This window comes from Peromyscus californicus, unplaced genomic scaffold (assembly GCF_007827085.1).
Source record: "Peromyscus californicus insignis strain IS unplaced genomic scaffold, ASM782708v3 Scaffold_6__1_contigs__length_162567912, whole genome shotgun sequence".
Lineage (NCBI taxonomy): Eukaryota > Metazoa > Chordata > Mammalia > Rodentia > Cricetidae > Peromyscus > Peromyscus californicus.
This window is the reverse complement of record NW_026294584.1, coordinates 149,021,250-149,040,314: the sequence shown is the minus strand read 5'-3', so window position 1 is coordinate 149,040,314 and position 19,065 is coordinate 149,021,250. Positions and strand designations below refer to the sequence as shown.

At 43.9% G+C, this 19,065-nt stretch overlaps 2 protein-coding genes across 2 annotated transcripts; both read left to right on the top strand.

The window, feature by feature from the left end:
- Positions 1–484: 484 nt before the first annotated feature.
- Positions 485–3,468, top strand: Smco3 (single-pass membrane protein with coiled-coil domains 3). The gene has a single exon (XM_052721914.1). It carries the CDS (start codon positions 1,978–1,980, stop codon positions 2,653–2,655), a length of 678 nt encoding a protein of 225 aa, XP_052577874.1. The 5' UTR covers positions 485–1,977; the 3' UTR covers positions 2,656–3,468.
- A 1,504-nt stretch (positions 3,469–4,972) lies between these two features.
- On the top strand, positions 4,973–18,690 carry Wbp11 (WW domain binding protein 11). Its single transcript, XM_052720924.1, has 12 exons — positions 4,973–5,115; positions 6,862–6,970; positions 7,451–7,482; positions 8,543–8,636; positions 9,589–9,785; positions 10,560–10,693; positions 10,795–10,994; positions 11,438–11,629; positions 14,006–14,107; positions 15,532–15,825; positions 16,351–16,533; positions 17,721–18,690. The coding sequence occupies exons 2-12, from the start codon at positions 6,907–6,909 to the stop codon at positions 18,152–18,154; spliced, it is 1,926 nt and encodes a 641-aa protein (XP_052576884.1). The 5' UTR covers positions 4,973–5,115; positions 6,862–6,906; the 3' UTR covers positions 18,155–18,690.
- Positions 18,691–19,065: the final 375 nt, after the last annotated feature.

Sequence of the window (19,065 nt, the reverse complement as noted above, 5' to 3'; positions counted from 1 at the left end):
CAAGATAACTGGTTCTTTAAACAGAAAAGGGCGGAAGCAAGACCACCACCATCAGAACACAGGTTGGTCGAGTCAGTTACTTGCCTTGTAAGACAAAAACAGGAAGACAGATTACAACACAGACAACAGAGAAACAATTGTTTGGTAAACCTCCTGTACACATACACGATTATGTGTATACAATATACGATTTTTAAACAGGGCCAGAGAGATGGCTCTGAGGTCAAGAGCACTGAAAGCTCTTTCCAAGGGACCTGAGTTCAGTTACCAGCACCCACCTGGGGCTCACAACTGTCTGTAACTCCAGTTCTAGAGGATCCAGTGTCTTCTTCTGGCCTTAGAGGGCACTAGGCACACACATGATACACAGACATACATACATGCAGGGAAAACACATGCAGGTATGAACACATAAAAATAATTATAAAACTAACCATTGCAGAGTTTAACAGAAAAGTCCAAGTGCTGGGCACACGGAAAGCCTGTTCAACGTATGCACATTAAGAAGCACATTGTTCTTTCTCTGCCCAGTTTTTCAGTAAAATAAATGCAGAAAAGTATGGGTGTTCCCTCTCTTAACAGAGGGTGCTCTGAGCCACAAACACAAGCACAAGAAGTCCCCTCCCGTTTGGCTATATTAGTGTACAGTGTGCTTTGCTAATGCTTTTGTGAGAAGCCATTACCTTCTTCCTGACACTCACTCTAGCCTGCCTTAATAATGGTTGTGGAGAGTGTGGAGGCTGCTTTCAGCACTCAGGAGGCTGCGGGAGAATCACTGGGAATTTAAGGCTGCATTGGACTACCTAGTGAGTTCATGTGAGCCTGGGCTACAGAGTGAGACCCTGTTTCAAACCAAACAAAGCAAATGGCCACATGCAATATAGACTATACTAAATCGTTTAATGTGTATGCTTTACAAAGAGAGTTCCAGACATGATCATAACTGTCCTGTCCTTGTATGGGGTCCACCTTCTCAAATGATATTTCAACCTACCATCTGGAAAATGTACTCTTATTCTGAGAAATGTTTGTCATTTGAGACAGGATCTCACTGCGTTGCTCTGGCTAGCTTGGAACTTGCTTTGCAGCCCAGGTTGATTTTGAACTCACAGAGATCTGCCTGCCTCTGTGTCCAGAGTGCCAGGGTCAAAGGCATACCACCATGCCTGGCTCATGAAGAATTTTTAAAGATTCTAATATTGCATAGGTGTCAGTTTTGGATAGTCCTTATGTTTTAAAAACAATTTGTTCATAGAGGTATAATGATGCTAATATTTTATTTCCTTTTTTAGATCTTAAAATTATTTATTGGAGAAAGGTGAGGTGGTTGTGGGTGGGTACACCATGGTAGGTGTGTAGAGCTCAAAGGACACCTTGCAAGAGCCAGCTGCGTCAAGTGGGTCCCAGGGACCAAACTCAAGTTTTTCAGGTTTGTAAAGCAAGCACTGGTACCAACTCTAAGTCATCTCACAAGCCCTGGGTGAACATTTTAAAATTTCAAATACATACACACTAAATTGATATCATTGTTGCTGTAAACCCAGAGATCTTTAGACTATTGATTTAACTCCAGATACTTGGGAAATACACCTGGTAGACACATACTTAGTGTGGTGGCGAGGAACTGGGGAAATAAGTAATCGGAGTCGAGAGCTAACCTCTGAAGGGCTGAGGATTCAGCTCAGTTTGTAGAATGGTTGTGTCGAATTCATGAAGCTCTGGGTTTGATCCCCAGCACCAAATATACCAGGCAGGGGGTACAGGCCTGTAATCACAGCTCATGCGAGGCTGAGGCTGGAGGATCTGAAATTATACCTAGTTTGGGCTACATGAGATCCTGTCTCAAACAGAGAAGCAAATCAAACCTGAGTTCTCAGAGAAAGCCTTTAGCTATGGCTACTTGGAAGGCCTCCTGAGTAGAGTCATAAAGGGACTCTGACAATTTCGTTTGATTTTTTCAGAGACTGTAGCTGAAATATGGCTCAGAGTGACTTCCTCTACCCAGAAAACCCAAGGAGGCGGCAGGAAGTGAACCGCCTTCACCAGCAGCTCCTAGACTGCTTGTCTGACAGCTTCCAGGTCACCAACAAGCTGACCGGGGTTCTGAACACCCACTTGGGCTGTAGGCTGGCCTTCATTGAGATGAAAAGAGATGGAACCATCAAAGAAAACTGTGACATCATTATCCAAGCTGTGATACGAATCCAAAAGGAACTGCAGAAGGTTGACGAGGCACTGAAAGAGAAACTGGAACCAACCCTTTACAGGAAGCTTCAGGACATCAAGGAACGGGAGACAGAGAAGATCGCAATCGTGCAAAGGGTCATTTCTGTCATCCTGGGAGAAGCTACATCTGCAGCCAGTGCAGTGGCCGTTAAACTCGTGGGCTCCAATGTCACCACTGGCATCATTAACAAGCTGGTCACCGTGCTAGCTCACATCGGGACTTCCCTCCTTGGTAGCATCGGCGTTGCTGTGCTTGGTCTTGGCATAGATATGATCGTCCGTGCCATCTTGGGAGCAGTGGAGAGGACGCAGCTTCAAGCAGCCATCAAAAGCTACGAGAAGCATCTGGTGGAGTTCAAGGCAGCTTCGGAAAGGTACCATCACGCCATCACTGAGGTCACCAGTGCCGTGAAACGCCAGATAAGATGAAGTCATGGATCCACCACTGGGATAGTTCTGTGCTTCCCTCTGCATCTCGATGCTTATTTCTTTAACTAGTTTCCTTTTCCATATGCCTCCGATGTGGACAGCGATAGAGTAAACAATTGGGAATGCTTGGGTTCTGTGACAACAGCGAGTGCCCACATTGGTTGTACTAGACCCTGAAGTGCTAAGTCTCTATCTGGGAGTTTTCCCCCCTGCTGTCAGAACCATGTGGTATAAATGCATCACAGAGCAGCAGGTATAGACTGCTGTTTCCTTGTTCTCACTCAGTGTCCTCAAACATCCCATATAATGCAGAGGCATTCCTATCGCCGGTTCCAAACATCCCTTAGGTCTAATGAGACATACTCCTCTGGCTGGACACACACTTACACACTTACAGCCTTCAATTTAACTAGAAATACTTCCACATTTTTACCCCTATATTAAATCCAATTGTCTGTAACCTGGAAATGACTGCAACCAACAACATTTTCTCCAAGAATGAAAGGAGGCAATGGATCTGTAAGCTTCTACTAATTACAAAGTGTGACTGGATGGATTTGGGAAAAGATAATAATAAATCTTGTTTCTATAATGCAATTAATATTGACCAACTGTTGTCTATCACTTAGGCAGTGGGACACTCTAGAACATTTTCAAAAGCAAACAAGAAATAAACCCCAGCTATCCACGCATAAAATATATTAGGGTGAGGAAGAAGACTCAGTGTCCTTTTGTATTTGTCATTTACCACCAGATTTCAGAAAAAGCCAGAGGCTATGGAAGCCTACTGATACAACTTAATTTCTGTAGATACAGCATTTGTTTTCTAAATCCTTCAACAATTCCCATTGACCCATTTATAGGGTCCACTTTGAAAGTTATTATACCGTTGATGCTGATAATGTCTTTGCTATAGTTGTTTTGTTTTTAAGTACAAAAAAATTCATTGAAATAAAATACTCAGGATATCTCAAAAACCTCTTACAAGTAGGTGAAAATTTTTTAACTAGCCATATGACTTTTTCAAATGTATTATTTTCTATTTTATCACTGGTCTTATAAATTAGTTTCAATATAACAATTTGGGTCACCTTCAGGTTTTTATTATTATTATTATTATTAGCTGATTGGTACGTTTTGAACGACTAGCTCTTGCTATCGCTGACACTCAAAGAGTAATCAAACCAAGAATTTAATAAGACACCCAGGCGTCATGCCTCATGCCTGTAACTCCATCAGTCAAGACAATGAGACAGGAGGATGGGGAGGTGGAGGTCTACTTATTGAGCAGGCAAGTCAGGGCTTCACAGGGATCCTATCTCAAAATGTGTTTTTTCTACTACAACAAAGCTTAGCTTAAGTATGGGACTGATGTTACACTGTTAGGTGACACACTTAAACATCATAAACATTAATATACATGTCTATCAATACTTACGGAATACCTGATATCAAAAATTCCCTTATAACCTTTCTGTAGAGGAAGCTCAGATTGAAAAACAACCAAGCATGAGCTTTACAAAGATTTCATTTAAAATGCTTACCTTTAAGGGGAAAGGGTGGGGAGGAGTCTTAAGGAATGGGGGTGTAGAGGGGAAGGAAAAGACGGAGACTAGAGAGAAAGAATTCCGAGTGTGTAATGACATCATAAAGGACTTTGGGGTGATGAAAAGATCAGTCGGAACGGGAGAGTTATGTTTTCCTCTGGAAAATCTAAAACATGTATCCTTGTTTCTCTTTTAAAAACATATTTTTTGTGTGTGCAGATTATCAATTAGTGAGTCTCGCCAGGAAATGATTTTTTTGTTCGGTTCTACACATCCTGGGTATTTACGAGCCACTACCAAACATCCGGGAGCACCAGGCATCCAAAGGGCTGATGTGTGCGGAGCACTTTTTAAACTCGATGCCTAATGTCATTCGGGAACTTGTTTTCAAATGGAGGCATTCCCGAAGGACAGACAGCATCCATTTACACTCTACACAACAAGGAACAAAATCAACACACGACTCTGCCCTGCAGATGGACCGATACCTGACATCTCAATAGAAGGAGCTTCCGGAAATTACGTCAGGATTCCGAGAGAGGTAAAGCAATTGGCCAATCAAATAGCAGTTTCCTTCTTTTCATTCTTATTGGACGATATCAGTGTCAATCTACAAGCTTCGGAGTGAGGCGGGTTCTTGGCTGACAGAAATCCAATCGGATGTTGGATTTGAGCGGAAGCAACTCTGGCCCTGACGTTGCTGTGTCCTCTCTATGGTCCCGGGACTCAGCAACGCGGCAAGAGCGTCGGCCGCGGGCACAGGAAGTGACGTAAGGATGGCGGAGGGGCGCGAGGTTTCAAGATGGCGGTGGCTGGGTGGTTGACCGAGAGGCAGAGGTGAAGGCCCCGTCGCAGAAAGTACGCTGGGACCGCCCGCTGCCCGGCCTCGCCGATCGGGGAGCCCCGCAGTCGCGTGAGTGTGCGCGGTCGCGGTGCTCCGTCTCCCGCGACTCCCTCCGGGGCCTGCGCAGCCGCCGCAGGAGCACCAGGCCCAGGGGCCACGCTCTTCCTCCGCTGGCCCGGGGTCGCGGGAGCAGCGGGCTTGAGGGCTCCGGGGCCCGGCGTGGCGCAGCGGCCGACGGGTCCCCGGCCGAGCCTGCCCGGTGGGTTAGGTCCGCTTCGTGAACGCGTCGGCCGGTGGCTTGGCTTGACGTCTAGCCGCTCGAGTCGGTATCAACCGTCGCTATGGTTTCGGCGGTTGCGGTTGAGGCCTCCTTCGGTGGGCCCGGACTGCTCGGGTTGCACTTGTGCTGTCTGGGTTCTTTCGACCCGTTCTCTCCCAGATGCTTCTGCTTTTCGGAGAGCCGCTTTTGTAGACGAAGGCATTACGGTCTTGTAAAAATTCTCAGTGACTCGTGGCTGTGGTGTGTTCAGTTGTGGGAGGGGGGGAAAGGTCAAAACGTGAACCTGAGGCTCCTTGAAAAGGGGAAGCACTAAAGATAGGATCAAAAATATAAAAGCTTGTATCCGTGCTTTTTTCTAGTTCTCTATAATCAGTACTTCGCTTACCTTCCTCCCATCATCCTGGCCCCCTTGTTTTCTGATAACGAAACATTTTATAATGAAATAATAGCCACCGAACAGTTCTGAAACACCTAGAAGTAGCAGGTAGCCGGGCTTGATCACTTGATGAAAGAAGCATTATCTAAAAAAACCCTACAAAGTCTTAACAAAGGAGCCAAGGCAGTTAGAGTTGTAAGGTCTATTAAATTCATCTCAGGATCTCCCCATTCCCTACCTTTACAGGTATCTTTTTAAGGAAGAAAGGAGATTTACTTAGTGTTCATAGGGAGCAACAAGGGGGTGCCTGGAGCCCAATGTCCGTAGTTTCAATGGGAAACATTTGTTACTTTTTTATTGGACAGGTTAAATTTTGAAAGTTAACATTCATTCATTTTGAATAGAAGAGGAAGAATTGACACTAATAAAAGCCTTGAAAATATTTTCTTACAGTGACTACCACTTTTAATTACCTTAAAATATATAAATCAAGAGTCATAAGTACTAGTAAGAAAATATATGTTAATATTAAGTTTGGCAAGTTCTAATATGTCATTATTTGGGGGAAGTCATGAATCATATTTGACTTGTATTAAATCTAAATTAAATATGTTTAAGTTAATTACTTTTTACCATCTGTGGGGTGTTGAATGAACAGTACACATGCCAAGGAGAAAAGTCAGAACATATGTCTTTGAGCCTAGATCCATTACCCCTACTTGTATTTGATTTCACCTTATGTATAACGGGGGTATGTAGAAAAAAGACTAATGGCTTCCTATACCCATGGTTTGTATCACATTGTTAGAACATTTTCTAGTTTTTGTTTTGTTTGGAGATAGTCTCTTACGGCTCAGTCCACATTCCAAGTGTGAACTCCTAGTTGATTTTTTCACTTGACAGAGCTACATAATCCATAGCCAAGTGTTCAGTCGGTGAGGTGATGATATCCCATTGCCTTGACTAATACATGTTAGCTTTCCTGTGGTCAAGAAAGGTAAAGCCATATAATACCTTCACAATTAAGGAAAGAGCGAGTTCTTACAAAACTAATAATCAAAGGGTTATTTCTTTCCAAAAATTGATGGAAATTCTAAAAAGGAAGACATGTTAAACATACTGGAAAACTGAGTTTGTTCTTTTTTTTTTATTATTCCAGTTTTTTTTTTTCTTAATGAAGAAGTAAACCATATAAATTGTCAACATGGGACGGAGATCAACATCCTCCACCAAGAGTGGGAAGTTTATGAACCCCACGGACCAAGCTCGTAAGTGCTGTTAGTGTGGAAGAAGAAAACACTTCAAAGACTAGTTCACTGGGGCATTGGCAGGAGTGAGTTAGTTGTGTAAAGTCATGTTGAATTCTTAGAATTAGTTCACATGACTAAAATGGTGAGAATGTAAATCAGTTAAAATCATGTTTCTTTGTCGAAGTTGGTTGGCTTGAGGGATAAAATTGGTAAAGTCCTTGTGTTGGAATTTTTAAACAAGTGAGTTTTTAAGTGTTTTTTGGTGTTTGAGCATCTCGTTTTCTCCTTATGGTTCAGTTATTCCTATGAAAACAAACATGTTGGCTTTGGGGTTGTAAGGGTTTTAAGTGCTGCAGTCGTCTGTAGGTGGAAGCCACTGATGCTCTTACTTCTCCGCGTGTTGATAGGGAAGCCTCAGAAGAAAACATTGTGTGTATTGTCTTGTGATGATGTTAATGTTGAAGATTTGAGTTGTATGGTCTCTTCCCTTCTCTTTAGGAAAGGAAGCCCGGAAAAGAGAATTGAAAAAGGTATGAGTTCAGACACATTCTGTGTATTGTTTGAGATTTGTGAATGAAAATAACATTTCAAATTATATGCCAGAAAAGATGCTTTATACTTCTAATGAAAACCCGAAAATTGACTGTTTAATAACTGATAAAGCTTTGGAGATTCAATTCATGGTAGCTTGTATGACATTGTTTATGTTTATTTGATTCTCCTGCCCAAAAGTTTAAAAAAAAAAAAATGCTTTGGGGGCTGGAGTGAGGCTCAGTGGATTGCAGCACCCATGCTCTTGCAGAGGAGCTGAGTTCCGTTCCCAGCAGCCATGGGAACCGTCTGTTCTCCATCTCCCAGGAATCCAACACCCTCTTCTGACCTCCACAAGAACCCATAAACACATATTCACACAAACACACACCCATAAATAAAATTATATTTTAAAATGCCTTTTGAAAATAATTCTTAACCTGAGTGTGGTAGCATATGCCTATAATCCCAGCACTTGGAATGTGGAGATCAGAGTCAAGAGTATTAGGAATTAAAGGCTAGCTTTTATTTTTATTATTATTATTATTATCATCATCAAAATGTAGCTGCTTTGTTAAAAGTATGGAATGAATGCCAGTAAATGTGTTGCTGGATATCTTTGTATATCTTGTCAGCTATTGCATTTTGACAGAGGACTTACAGGAGTAAACGTTAGGTATCCCTCTTTAATGTGTTCAGGGACTTTTTATAATCTCTGTTTTGCTCTTGTTTTATTCTTTAGTCTTGACACTTTGAAAAATTTCCCTACCCAGCATAGTATTTTTTAATTTAACTGCAGCCCTTGCTTTTTGTTTTTAAACAAGTTTTTCTTTTTATGTAGTTGCTAACAGTCTAACTGGGTTGAGAGAAATACTTCCCAGGAAAGCACATCTTTTTAGTAAAGTCTAAATGTTGTTGAGAGCAAGAGCTGTCATAGCTAAGAGTGGTTAGAAACCAAGGGGAAATTTAAAATTATTCTTAGATTCCTGAGGCAAATTGAAGTAAAAAAATGTCCTGAGCGAGCAGCTTCTCACAAGTCTTCTCTTTTGTTTTTCTAAGAACAAAAAACAGCGCATGATGGTCCGAGCTGCAGTTTTGAAGATGAAAGATCCCAAACAGATTATCCGGGACATGGAGAAATTGGATGAAATGGGTAAGAGTGTATGAAAAGGCCAGATTTAATAACAGCTGTAATAGTGTGTTGTACACAGTGGCGGCAGTGTAGGCCTAAGAAAACAGAGCAACCAGGTGGCATTGGACACCATGTTTTATTTTAATGTTATGGAAATAAAGTAAAGAGGTAAGATTTATTGCAAGCTGGAGATCACATATCTTAGAAGAGAGAAACCATCAGTTATTTGGAATTAATTACTATTACTAGGTAACAAAGGCCTAGTCTGGCCAGCTCACTTTATAATTGCTCAGATTTAATTATATTTTCCCTTTGTCGTTATAAATTAGTAGAATAAGAAAAGGCATGCACTCAAATTCTTAGTCACTAGGAATGATGCAATAATATATCTTCTAGATTTGAGTAAAGTTAATAGGAAGATTTGAGGAAGAATTTAATTCAACTAGTACTTCAAGAAAAAAAGGGGAAAAATCTTAATCATAGGGGCCCTAGTTCCATTTATAAAAATCTAAACTAATTAAAATAGAAAGGTATGCCTTAGCTTCCATAATCGAGACATCCCTGTAAAACTGCCTCTCAGAGGAAGCCCAGACTCCTCCTAAGGACTGTCTGTGTCTGCTCTGCTCTCCAGCACAGCGCCAGTGAATAGCTGCTTGGGGTAGAAAGTGAAAGGTGTGTGTGCAATTGGTGGTAGCTGGGAGACAAGGCCATAACATCTCAGCAGGTAGCAGGAAAGCTGCTCTTTGATTTCCAGTCCCAGAGTGGACTAGGCATGCAGCTCCAGTGATAGCATGCTAGCCTGTGAGTCAATTCTGCGAAGGAAGATACGATTGGGCACTACTGGGCATCTATCCCCTTAGCACAAAGGACTCAACGAGGAAATGGTGGTATCTGGGTCTAGTTTGTTATAAAGGAGGTTTTTATTGATGAAGTAGCTCTTCGTTTATAGTTCTCTAATCTGCTTTTCTCCCAGAGTTTAACCCAGTGCAACAGCCACAGTTAAATGAGAAAGTCCTGAAAGACAAGCGTAAAAAGCTGCGGGAAACCTTTGAACGAATTCTACGACTTTATGAAAAAGAAAATCCAGATATTTACAAAGAATTGAGAAAGCTAGAAGTAGAATATGAACAGAAGAGGGCTCAACTGAGCCAGTACTTTGATGCTGTTAAGGTAAGCTGCTCTTGAGAGAGGACCAAATGTGTTTTAGTTTGCTCTTAAAGTTAGTGGGGGATTGATCATTCTCAACCTCTTCTTTTTTGCAGTTGATTTTAAAATTAAATGTTCACCTTACACTCTAGCAAATTTAGATCTTACAGGTAAAAGTAAATGTGTTGCTAATAAGGAGAACTAGCAGGTGAGCCCAGGCATGGTGGTGCACACCTTTAACCTTTGCCTGGGGTTGGAGACTGAAAGAACATGGGTGGGGCCCAGCCAGTGTAGCTTCTTTCCGTTACTGCTCCATGTGCAGACCTGTGTGAGCTTTTATAGTTTAGTGTAAATCTCCTTTACTGGGGCAAAATCGAAAACCCAAATGGAATGGTTTTGTAAAGTAGATGGTATGTTTCCAACAATACAGGACAGAATCCCAAGAAAGACGGATGAATTTTAGAGACTAGATACTCTGTGTTGATAGATGTGTGTTATTGTCCAGAGTATTACAGTAGCCCTGCCACTTTGAACTTGGATTTCTTTAAAACCAAAGCTATTTCAAATCATATTGTAAAAGAATCAGCTGGTTATAGGGATTATAAAAGAAAGAATAAGCTGTATTTGGGTCCTTTAAGAAGAAATGATAGATTTCTTTGAGTCCTTGGTAAGTTTTGGCTTGAGGTGTTCAGCTGTTTTTCATGATCTTTGTGTTAGGTGGAAAACAAATTCAGAGGACTTAGAGTGGTTGGGGTTGGGGTTGGATCAGTGCCATACCACTGGGTTTCTGTGTTGCAGAATGCTCAGCATGTGGAAGTAGAGAGCATCCCTTTGCCAGACATGCCGCATGCTCCTTCCAACATCCTGATCCAGGACATTCCGCTTCCTGGTGCCCAGCCACCCTCCATCCTTAAGAAAACCTCTGCATACGGGTAAGGAAGCCCTATCAGAAGGACAGCACTTGACTGAAGTGCCACAGCTAATTCTCAGTGCCACTCTAGAAGTAGATGACACAGTCACCTTCTCTTTACAGGCCTCCGACTCGCGCAGTTTCTATCCTTCCGCTCCTCGGTCATGGTGTTCCACGTCTGCCCCCCGGCAGAAAACCACCAGGCCCTCCACCTGGCCCACCTCCCCCTCAGGTTCTGCAGATGTATGGCCGGAAAGTGGGTTTTGCTCTCGATCTTCCCCCTCGTAGACGCGATGAAGACATGTTGTATAGTCCGGAACTTGGTATGCAGGGGCGAGTTTGCTTTTGTGTCCTTCTCAGTATTGTTCGGTGTTGGCTGTACTTAACATGTCCACCACAAGAGAACATAGGAAGGAAGTGAGGACATCACATGCTTACTGCTGTGTCTCCCCAGGGATAACTCATCAGACCTGCCTGATGAGAGCACCTTGCTTCCAGAGAGAGGTCATATGGATTCCCAACTTGAGTAGCTCTCCCCGGTTTATTGCCGGATGACCAGAATTAGTGATTGTGTGTGACTGTACACATACTGTTTCTAATACAGTGTGTTTGAGCTGCTCACGGGAAAACAAAAAGGAAGTATTTAAGACAAGTACCCGATGAAACTGTCGTCACAGGACATGATAGCTGACATTGCTACAGAAGTCTTTTTCCATGTTCTGTGGAGTTCAAATAGGTAATCTGGTATGTCTCTTTCTGTCACCAGCTCAGCGAGGTCATGACGATGACGTGTCCAGCACCAGTGAGGACGACGGCTACCCCGAGGACATGGACCAGGACAAGCATGACGACAGCACTGAGGACAGTGACACTGACAGGTCTGATGCCGAGAGTGAGGGTGACGAGTTCGGGCACCGGGACGACAGCGAGCGAGACAACCCCGAGGAGAAAAAGTCGGGTGTGTGCAGGGTGGTGTGCGTGCAGGTGGTGTGCCTCGGGGGATTAACACAGCTAAGCCCGGTGTCTGTGTGATTTACTGTGACTATCACGTTGACTTTGTGTATGCGGGTGTTTGTGCACGCCCGTGAGTGCCCATGCATGCCACCGCACATAGGGAGGTCATGGTTGGTTCTCTCAGTCCACTATGTTTGTCCTGGAAATTCAACTTGGGTAGTGGGGTTTGATGACAAGTGCCTTTATCTCCTGAGCCAGTTCACCAGCTCGGCTCAGGACCAGCTTTGAATCCTGGTTTGGTTTTAGGCTGGCCTCAAGTTCATGGTGGTCTCCTGCTTCACCCTCCCAGGTTTTGAATTACAAATATAAGCCACCATACCTGGCCATTTGTACTGATAGTTTGAAATGTTTGGATACATTATTCTTAGAGATGTTTGTGAGGAAATGTCCATTAGTTTGTGGGGTTTTTTTTTGGGGGGGGGGGCGTGGTAGTGCATGTAAGAAATTCCACTTTGAGGCAAAAATACAAGTATTGAGTACCATGAAGTTGCTAGCACATACTGTTGTGAACATGCTGTAGGAAACGAAGGAGAATAGCAATGTTGTAAATAAGCTTATTTAAATATCTACACTGGAAGCCTCTTAGATTTTCTGTTAATAGTGTCTAATATAAACCAGGGTCATAACTGCAGGTCAGGTGTATCTGTAAATGAGAATCACCGGCCTGTTTTTTTTTTTTTTTTTTTAAATATTTATTAGCCTTGCTGCAATGTCTTAGTTGGGAAAAGTGCTTATTTTAGAAAGTTTTGTGTATGTGGCGCTGGGGAGTAGATGTAGGACTTTGGATGCTAAATACATTCTGTTTTGCTCTGTCCCCCCAGTTTTACGCAAACAGTGTCAGGTTCTGTCAAAAGAGAGCACACCAGCTCTGTCAAAGCCCAGAGCTGGGGAGCGTTGAGGACTGTTGGTGTGATCTGCAGTGTGGTGTCTGTGTACTGTATTTGTAGTTATAAATACAGCAAATGCTTGCCCTAGCTTTTTTCTTTGTAAAGATTTGTGTGTGTGCGTGCGTGCGTGTGTGTGTGCGTGCGTGCGTGCGTGTGTGCGTGCGTGCGTGTGTGTGTGCATGCAGGTGCCTGCCTGCCCGTGGGTGTGCAGATGAGCCTATCAGGGTGCTTCTGGAGGCTAGAAGATGACAGGAAATCTCTCGGAGCTGAATTGTCCAGGCCCCTCAGGATTGCATAAGTGCTCTTAACCACTGAGCCATCTCTAGCCTTTCCTAGTGTTTCTTAATCATGATTACAAATGGAAGGGCTATCAAAAAATCTATTACAAGTAGTTATGGAAGACTCGTAAGTAGGAACAGGTCTTAGAAAGGAGAGGAGCTAGAGCCCCGTGGGCTGCGTTTCCCTCGGGGCTACATAGTCTCCTCCTTTCTTCTGCTGCCAGCTGTTGTTGGGGAGGTGGACAGGGTCTCACTATAGCTGGCCAGCTAACATAGAACTCACTGTGTAGACCATGCTGGCCTCAGACTCACTGAGCTCCACCTGCTGAGCACTGCGCTAAAGATGGATGCCAGCACCCTGTTTTTCTTGTATGGCCAGCAGCGTGCGTGCTCCTCACATGGCTGTGCCAGCTGTCTAGTTTCTCATCTAACGTTTATTGCTTTTTACCTATTGGAGCCTTTTTTCTGGGTACCAAAACTGCAAGACTAAAGCTCACCCTCAGAAAGTGTCATGTTTGCAGTGTGCAGTTGGTAGTGTCTGTCAGGGTAAGAAGTCCTTCTGTTTCTAGTTTACTAAGATTTTTGTGGTGGAACTGGCGGTGGTAGGGAGTAATCAATTGTTAAGCACCTGATAGGCTGTGACTAAGATTTTCCCCACCTGTTAGGTGCCTGTTGTCATAAATGACGTTGCTGATTTTCTGGTGCTGAAACCCCCCTGCATGCTTGTGAAGTATTTTCCTTTCACAGCACTGTTGGGGGGCTCGGTTTCTGTGTTGGTTGATAGGTTAGACTTGGTCTAGTGGGCGGTGGTTTCATGACTTGGACAGCTTTCATCCTTCCTATGACTTAATGCTTGATGCATTGCTAAAGAAAATTGTTGCCATAAGACACTTTACTGTTTCAGTTTTTATGTTTTGGGCATAAAATTGCATTGGCTATTGAATTTATATATTTTTAAGTAAATTGTAAGTTTTAAATCACCATAGTATGCCACCAATTCGCTCAGCACTGATTATCTTGACTCTGTCTCGCTGCACTTCTCTTCTGTCATGGGTTATGGTCATACCTGGTATGTATAGTGTCTACATTGTAGTGACCATTTTTACTGAATTTTGATGATTCTTGTCCATCTCATTTCCTTCCTTGACTGTTTAGGTCTGAGTGTCCGGTTTGCTGATATGCCTGGAAAATCAAGGAAGAAGAAGAAGAACATGAAGGAGCTGACTCCTCTTCAAGCCATGATGCTTCGGATGGCAGGTTAGAAGCAAGGATGCTTGCTTAGCATACATTCTTCCATTTATTCAGCAGCTCTGAAGTAAGTCTTGCTCTGTATTGTATAAAACTTAAGGTGTGCAGCCATTTGGTAGGCTGCCCCGAGTTTCACTGCCAGTAAGCCGTGGAAATGAGTGGTTCTGGGTGCCGCATGTGTTCTCGAGCTGGTGCGTGGAAGTGGGAAGACAACTTGTGGGAGTCTGGTTCTCTCTCTGCAGCTACCAGTGGATCCCATGAATTGAACTCTGATTGTCAGGCTCAGTGGTGGGCCACCTTGACAGCCCTGAGTGACATTTAATTCCAAGTCTGTCTTGTTCCACCAGTCTGGGCTCATTATGCTGCTACACTAGTTACAGATGAACAGGATACTGCTTGGTTGCTGTGTATTTAAATAGTAAGAAAAGGCTTAGGGGTTGATGGTTTTTAAGAATAAGTTTTCTTATTTTTATATATTTATTTATTTGGTTTTGGGAAACAGGGTCTGTCTATGTAGCCCTGGCCATCCTGGAACTCACTCTGTATACCACTCTGACCATAAAGTCAGAGATCAGCCTGCTCCTGCCTTTCAAGTGCTGGGATCAAGGACATGCCCCAGCTATGGTGTCTTCTCAGTCACTGTTCTCCAAGCTGTAAAGCACAAGTCTGTAGCTAGTCTTTCTCTGTCCTACCAGCCAGCTCCCAAATCATGACAGAGAGACTTACTAATTATGAAAGCTTGGCCAATAGCTTAGGTGTAGCTAGAGTTTTCCTGCCTGGCCCACAGTCAGGACAAATCTCTCTCACCCGCCAGTCCCACAGCCGCTCAGACCCAACCAAGTAAACACAGAGACTTATATTGGTTACAAACTGTATGGCCATGGCAGGCTTCTTGCTAACTGTTCTTATATCTTAAATTAATCCATTTCTATTAATCTATACCTTGCCACGTGGCTCGTGGCTTACCGGCATCTTCACATGCGGCTTGTCATGGTGACAGCTGGCAGTGTCTCCCCCACCCAGCTTCCTATTCTCTCAATTCTCCTCTCTGTTAGTCCCACCTATACTTCCTGCCTGGCCACTGGCCAATCAGTGATTTATTTATTGACCAATCAGCAACACATTTGACATACAGACTATCCCACAACACTTAGGCTTGTTTCTAATTAGCTCTTACAACTTAAATTAACCCATTTCTGTTCATCTCTGTACTGCCACATGGCTGGCTGGTACCTCCCCTTCTCCTTCACGTCCTGCTTCCTCTCGTATCTGACTGGCTACTCTGCTCTTCTTCTTCCCAGTGTCCTCTCTGCCTAGATATTGGCCTCACCTTTTTATTAAACCAGTCCAAGTGACACATCTTCACAGTATACAAAAAGATTATTCCACAACACAAGTCATCTCTGTTTACCTGTTTTACAATTTTCTTTCAGGTCAGGAAATCCCTGAGGAAGGACGGGAAGTGGAGGAATTTTCGGAAGATGATGATGACGATGACTCTGATGATTCTGAAGCAGAAAAGCAATCGCAAAAACAGCATAAAGAGGATTCCCACTCTGATGGCACATCTGCTGCCTCTTCCCAGCAGCAGGCTCCTCCACAGTCTGTTCCTCCTTCCCAGATACAAGCACCTCCCATGCCAGGACCGCCACCTCTTGGACCACCGCCTGCCCCACCCTTACGGCCCCCTGGACCACCTACAGGCCTCCCTCCTGGACCACCTCCAGGTAAGCTCCCCTAGAATGGGGAGTAAGCCTTTTGTTTCAGTGAATCCAGAGTGATCATTCCCCCATCATATCATGTGTCACCAGTACTGATGTTTTCTGTTTCCTCCTGGTTGCATTCTCTAAGCTGTCAAAGATTCTCAAAGGGTTCCATTCTGGGAGCATTGCTGGTAGCTTGGAGTTCTGACAGTTGCCTCTTTTTGTCCAAAGCTCTCTTTTAGAGTCTTTTATTTCTGGTTATGTAAGCTGGATGCTTGAACATAATTGTACTTCCTTTAGTACTTCAACGTGGCAGACTAGCCCAGTTCTGCATGGGTATCAGTGAATACCATCTCATATATTAGAGCTGGGACCTAAATCTAGATCTGTAACAAATCTGATGCCCTTTTTCTAGTGCTCAAATATTGAATGAATTTTATTTCACACTTTGTGTGTGTTTATAAAGTGATCTAACTTCTGAATAGAATGATCATGTGAGTTGCTTTTATACCACCATTGTTTGTTTGATATTGTTTTTTCTCCTTTCAGGGGCTCCTCCATTCCTGAGACCACCTGGAATGCCAGGAATCCGAGGGCCTCTACCACGACTTTTACCTCCAGGACCACCACCAGGCCGACCTCCTGGCCCTCCCCCAGGTCCACCTCCAGGCCTGCCCCCTGGCCCCCCTCCTCGAGGACCCCCACCAAGGCTACCTCCTCCTGCACCTCCAGGTAAAGTTTTCCATTTCTGTAGCAGAAGCTAGCCCTGGCCTTTGTGCTCTAGGCACATTATCACCTGAGGGAATCTGAGCATCTTCCAGTGGGTCACTTGGAGTTGTGTTCTTCAGTGGGCATTCCCAAGCAAATGAACACTGCAGAGGTTCTCTTTCTGAGAAGTTTTGCTGAGTGCAGTATAGTTGTGCCCCATGGGTCCTCAAAATTACCACCTTCAAGCTGAAATCACAGTTGCCTCCTCTACCCATTGGCCTTGTAGTATGGCCACATTCTGCTTTATCACACTGAATGTTCTCCTTTAATCTGAAGATTCTAAACTCACCAGCTGCGCCTTTTTCTTTGTCCTGGTGGCATGTAGAAGAACTGAGCTCAGATGGTCAGCAGTTTAGATTTGCTGCAGTCTGCTACTTTCTAGACACTCTTGAGTGGCTTTTGAAGAAAGCAAAAATCTGTGGGGGCTGGAAAGATGGCTCAGCAGTCACTGACTGCTCATCCAGGAGACCCTGGTTCAATTCCCAGCCTCCACATGGCAGCTAACAACTATCTAACTCCAAGATCTGATACCCTTATGCAGATACACATGTAGGCAAAACACCACTGTACTAAAATAAAAATAAATTATTTTTTAAAAAGGTGTGTGTCACAACACCTAGCTATTTAATTAAAAAGAAAGTAAAAATCTGATGTGGGGAATGTACGTGTCATAGCTGTCAGAAGTTTGTGAACATAGTTAAGACAACATAGTTACAGACTCTCCTTCCATTTCCTGTTAGAGCCAGGACTGAGACTGTTGCTCACTGTGTGAGAGTGATAGAAACCAAGTGATTAGTGCAGGGGGATCAACCCACCCTTGACCTTAATACCATCACACTAGACAGCCAAGGGAGCAGCCTGGAATGGCCAGGCTGGAAATCATGTCCAAAACCAGTTGGGACTGTCAGCTTGATGTCAGGTTTTTCAAGTAGGACAGTGTTTGGAGGAAGTGATACAGACTAAAGGTGAACATTATAGTATCCTATTCCTTTCTATCAGAATATATTCCTGACTTTCACATAGCAGGTTCTGTAAGGTCATTTTATTTCCTGTAAATTACTGCTTAAAAAACAGTATCAGCCTATGTTTAAATATCCTTAGTGGCAGTCAAATGCCATTCGTTCTTACACTCATTCTGCCTCTGCATTTAGGTATCCCTCCCCCTCGTCCTGGCATGATGCGCCCACCCTTGGTGCCTCCTCTTGGACCTGCCCCGCCTGGGCTTTTCCCACCAGCTCCCTTGCCCAACCCAGGGGTGTTGAGTGCCCCACCCAGCCTGATTCAGCGACCGAAGGCGGATGATGCCAGTGCAGCCACCATCGAGAAGAAAGCCACAGCAACCATCAGTGCCAAGCCTCAGATCACCAATCCCAAGGCAGAGGTCACACGGTTTGTGCCCACTGCACTGCGAGTACGCAGGGAGAATAAGGGGGCTGCTGCTGTTCCCCAAAGAAGGTCAGAGGATGACTCTGCTGCGCCTGTTGCCAAAGCAGCCCCCAGATCTGGTCCTTCTCTTCCCGTCTCAGTGCAGACTAAGGACGATGTTTATGAAGCGTTTATGAAAGAGATGGAAGGGCTGCTGTGACAGCTTCCCGGGCCAGGACAGGCTTCTGTCGAGAGCACTAGTTTGTGGAACAAGAAGCTCTTGTTAAATTCAAGCAATGGCCACTGTCAGGGTGTTTCCAGGTTCAGTTCCGGGAGCCTCCTAACGCTTGCCTTGCTGGGATCCCTGCATGGGGTTTCTTTATACTAGACCAGGATGGGAAGCACTGCTGCTAACACCATTCCCTTGGACACCACCATTTCAGCCCCTTTCTCCCCTCCACCTTGGGAGTTATATCAGAGAGGTCTTAGTTACTGTTCGACTCGTGTGCTCTAGGCACTGGAGTAGAGATTTCTGGAGGGAAAGAGGTTTATTTCATCTTGACTTTTGTGTTTGAGTTATTTTTAATATTTTCCTGTAAATATTTTGTAATATTTTACTTGTAGTGAAATGGATTACAATGTCATTTCCTATTTCAAAGCAGGATATTTGGGAAGAAAATGTACAATTCTTGGATTAAAGTTATTTCCCACGACCTGAGTGTTTCGTGAAGAAATAAAATGTTCCATACCAAGATAGCTTCTGTGTTCATGGTAATGTGTAAACAGTTCCTGGTTTGTGGGCAGAACCAGCACACAGTATAGCATCGGTTCTCAGGAATTGCCATAGCTCATGCAGAAATAGAATAGATTTCATTAGAAACATAAAAAGTAACTGCAATCTAAAGGGCTAGAGGAAAAGTTCCTTTAAGATTATATTGGCTTCCCAGAAATTGAGAGGTGTGAACGATGTCTCCACTTGACTGCTTAGACACGCTCCAGAGAACCTTAGAGCTGTGCTTGTGCTCTGAGGAAGAATGTCCCTCAGAGGGACACTTTTCCCCCCAGTTGGTGGCACTATTTGGGGGAGACTTGGGGGATTTGGCTTTGTTAGAGGAAGTATGTCATGGAAGC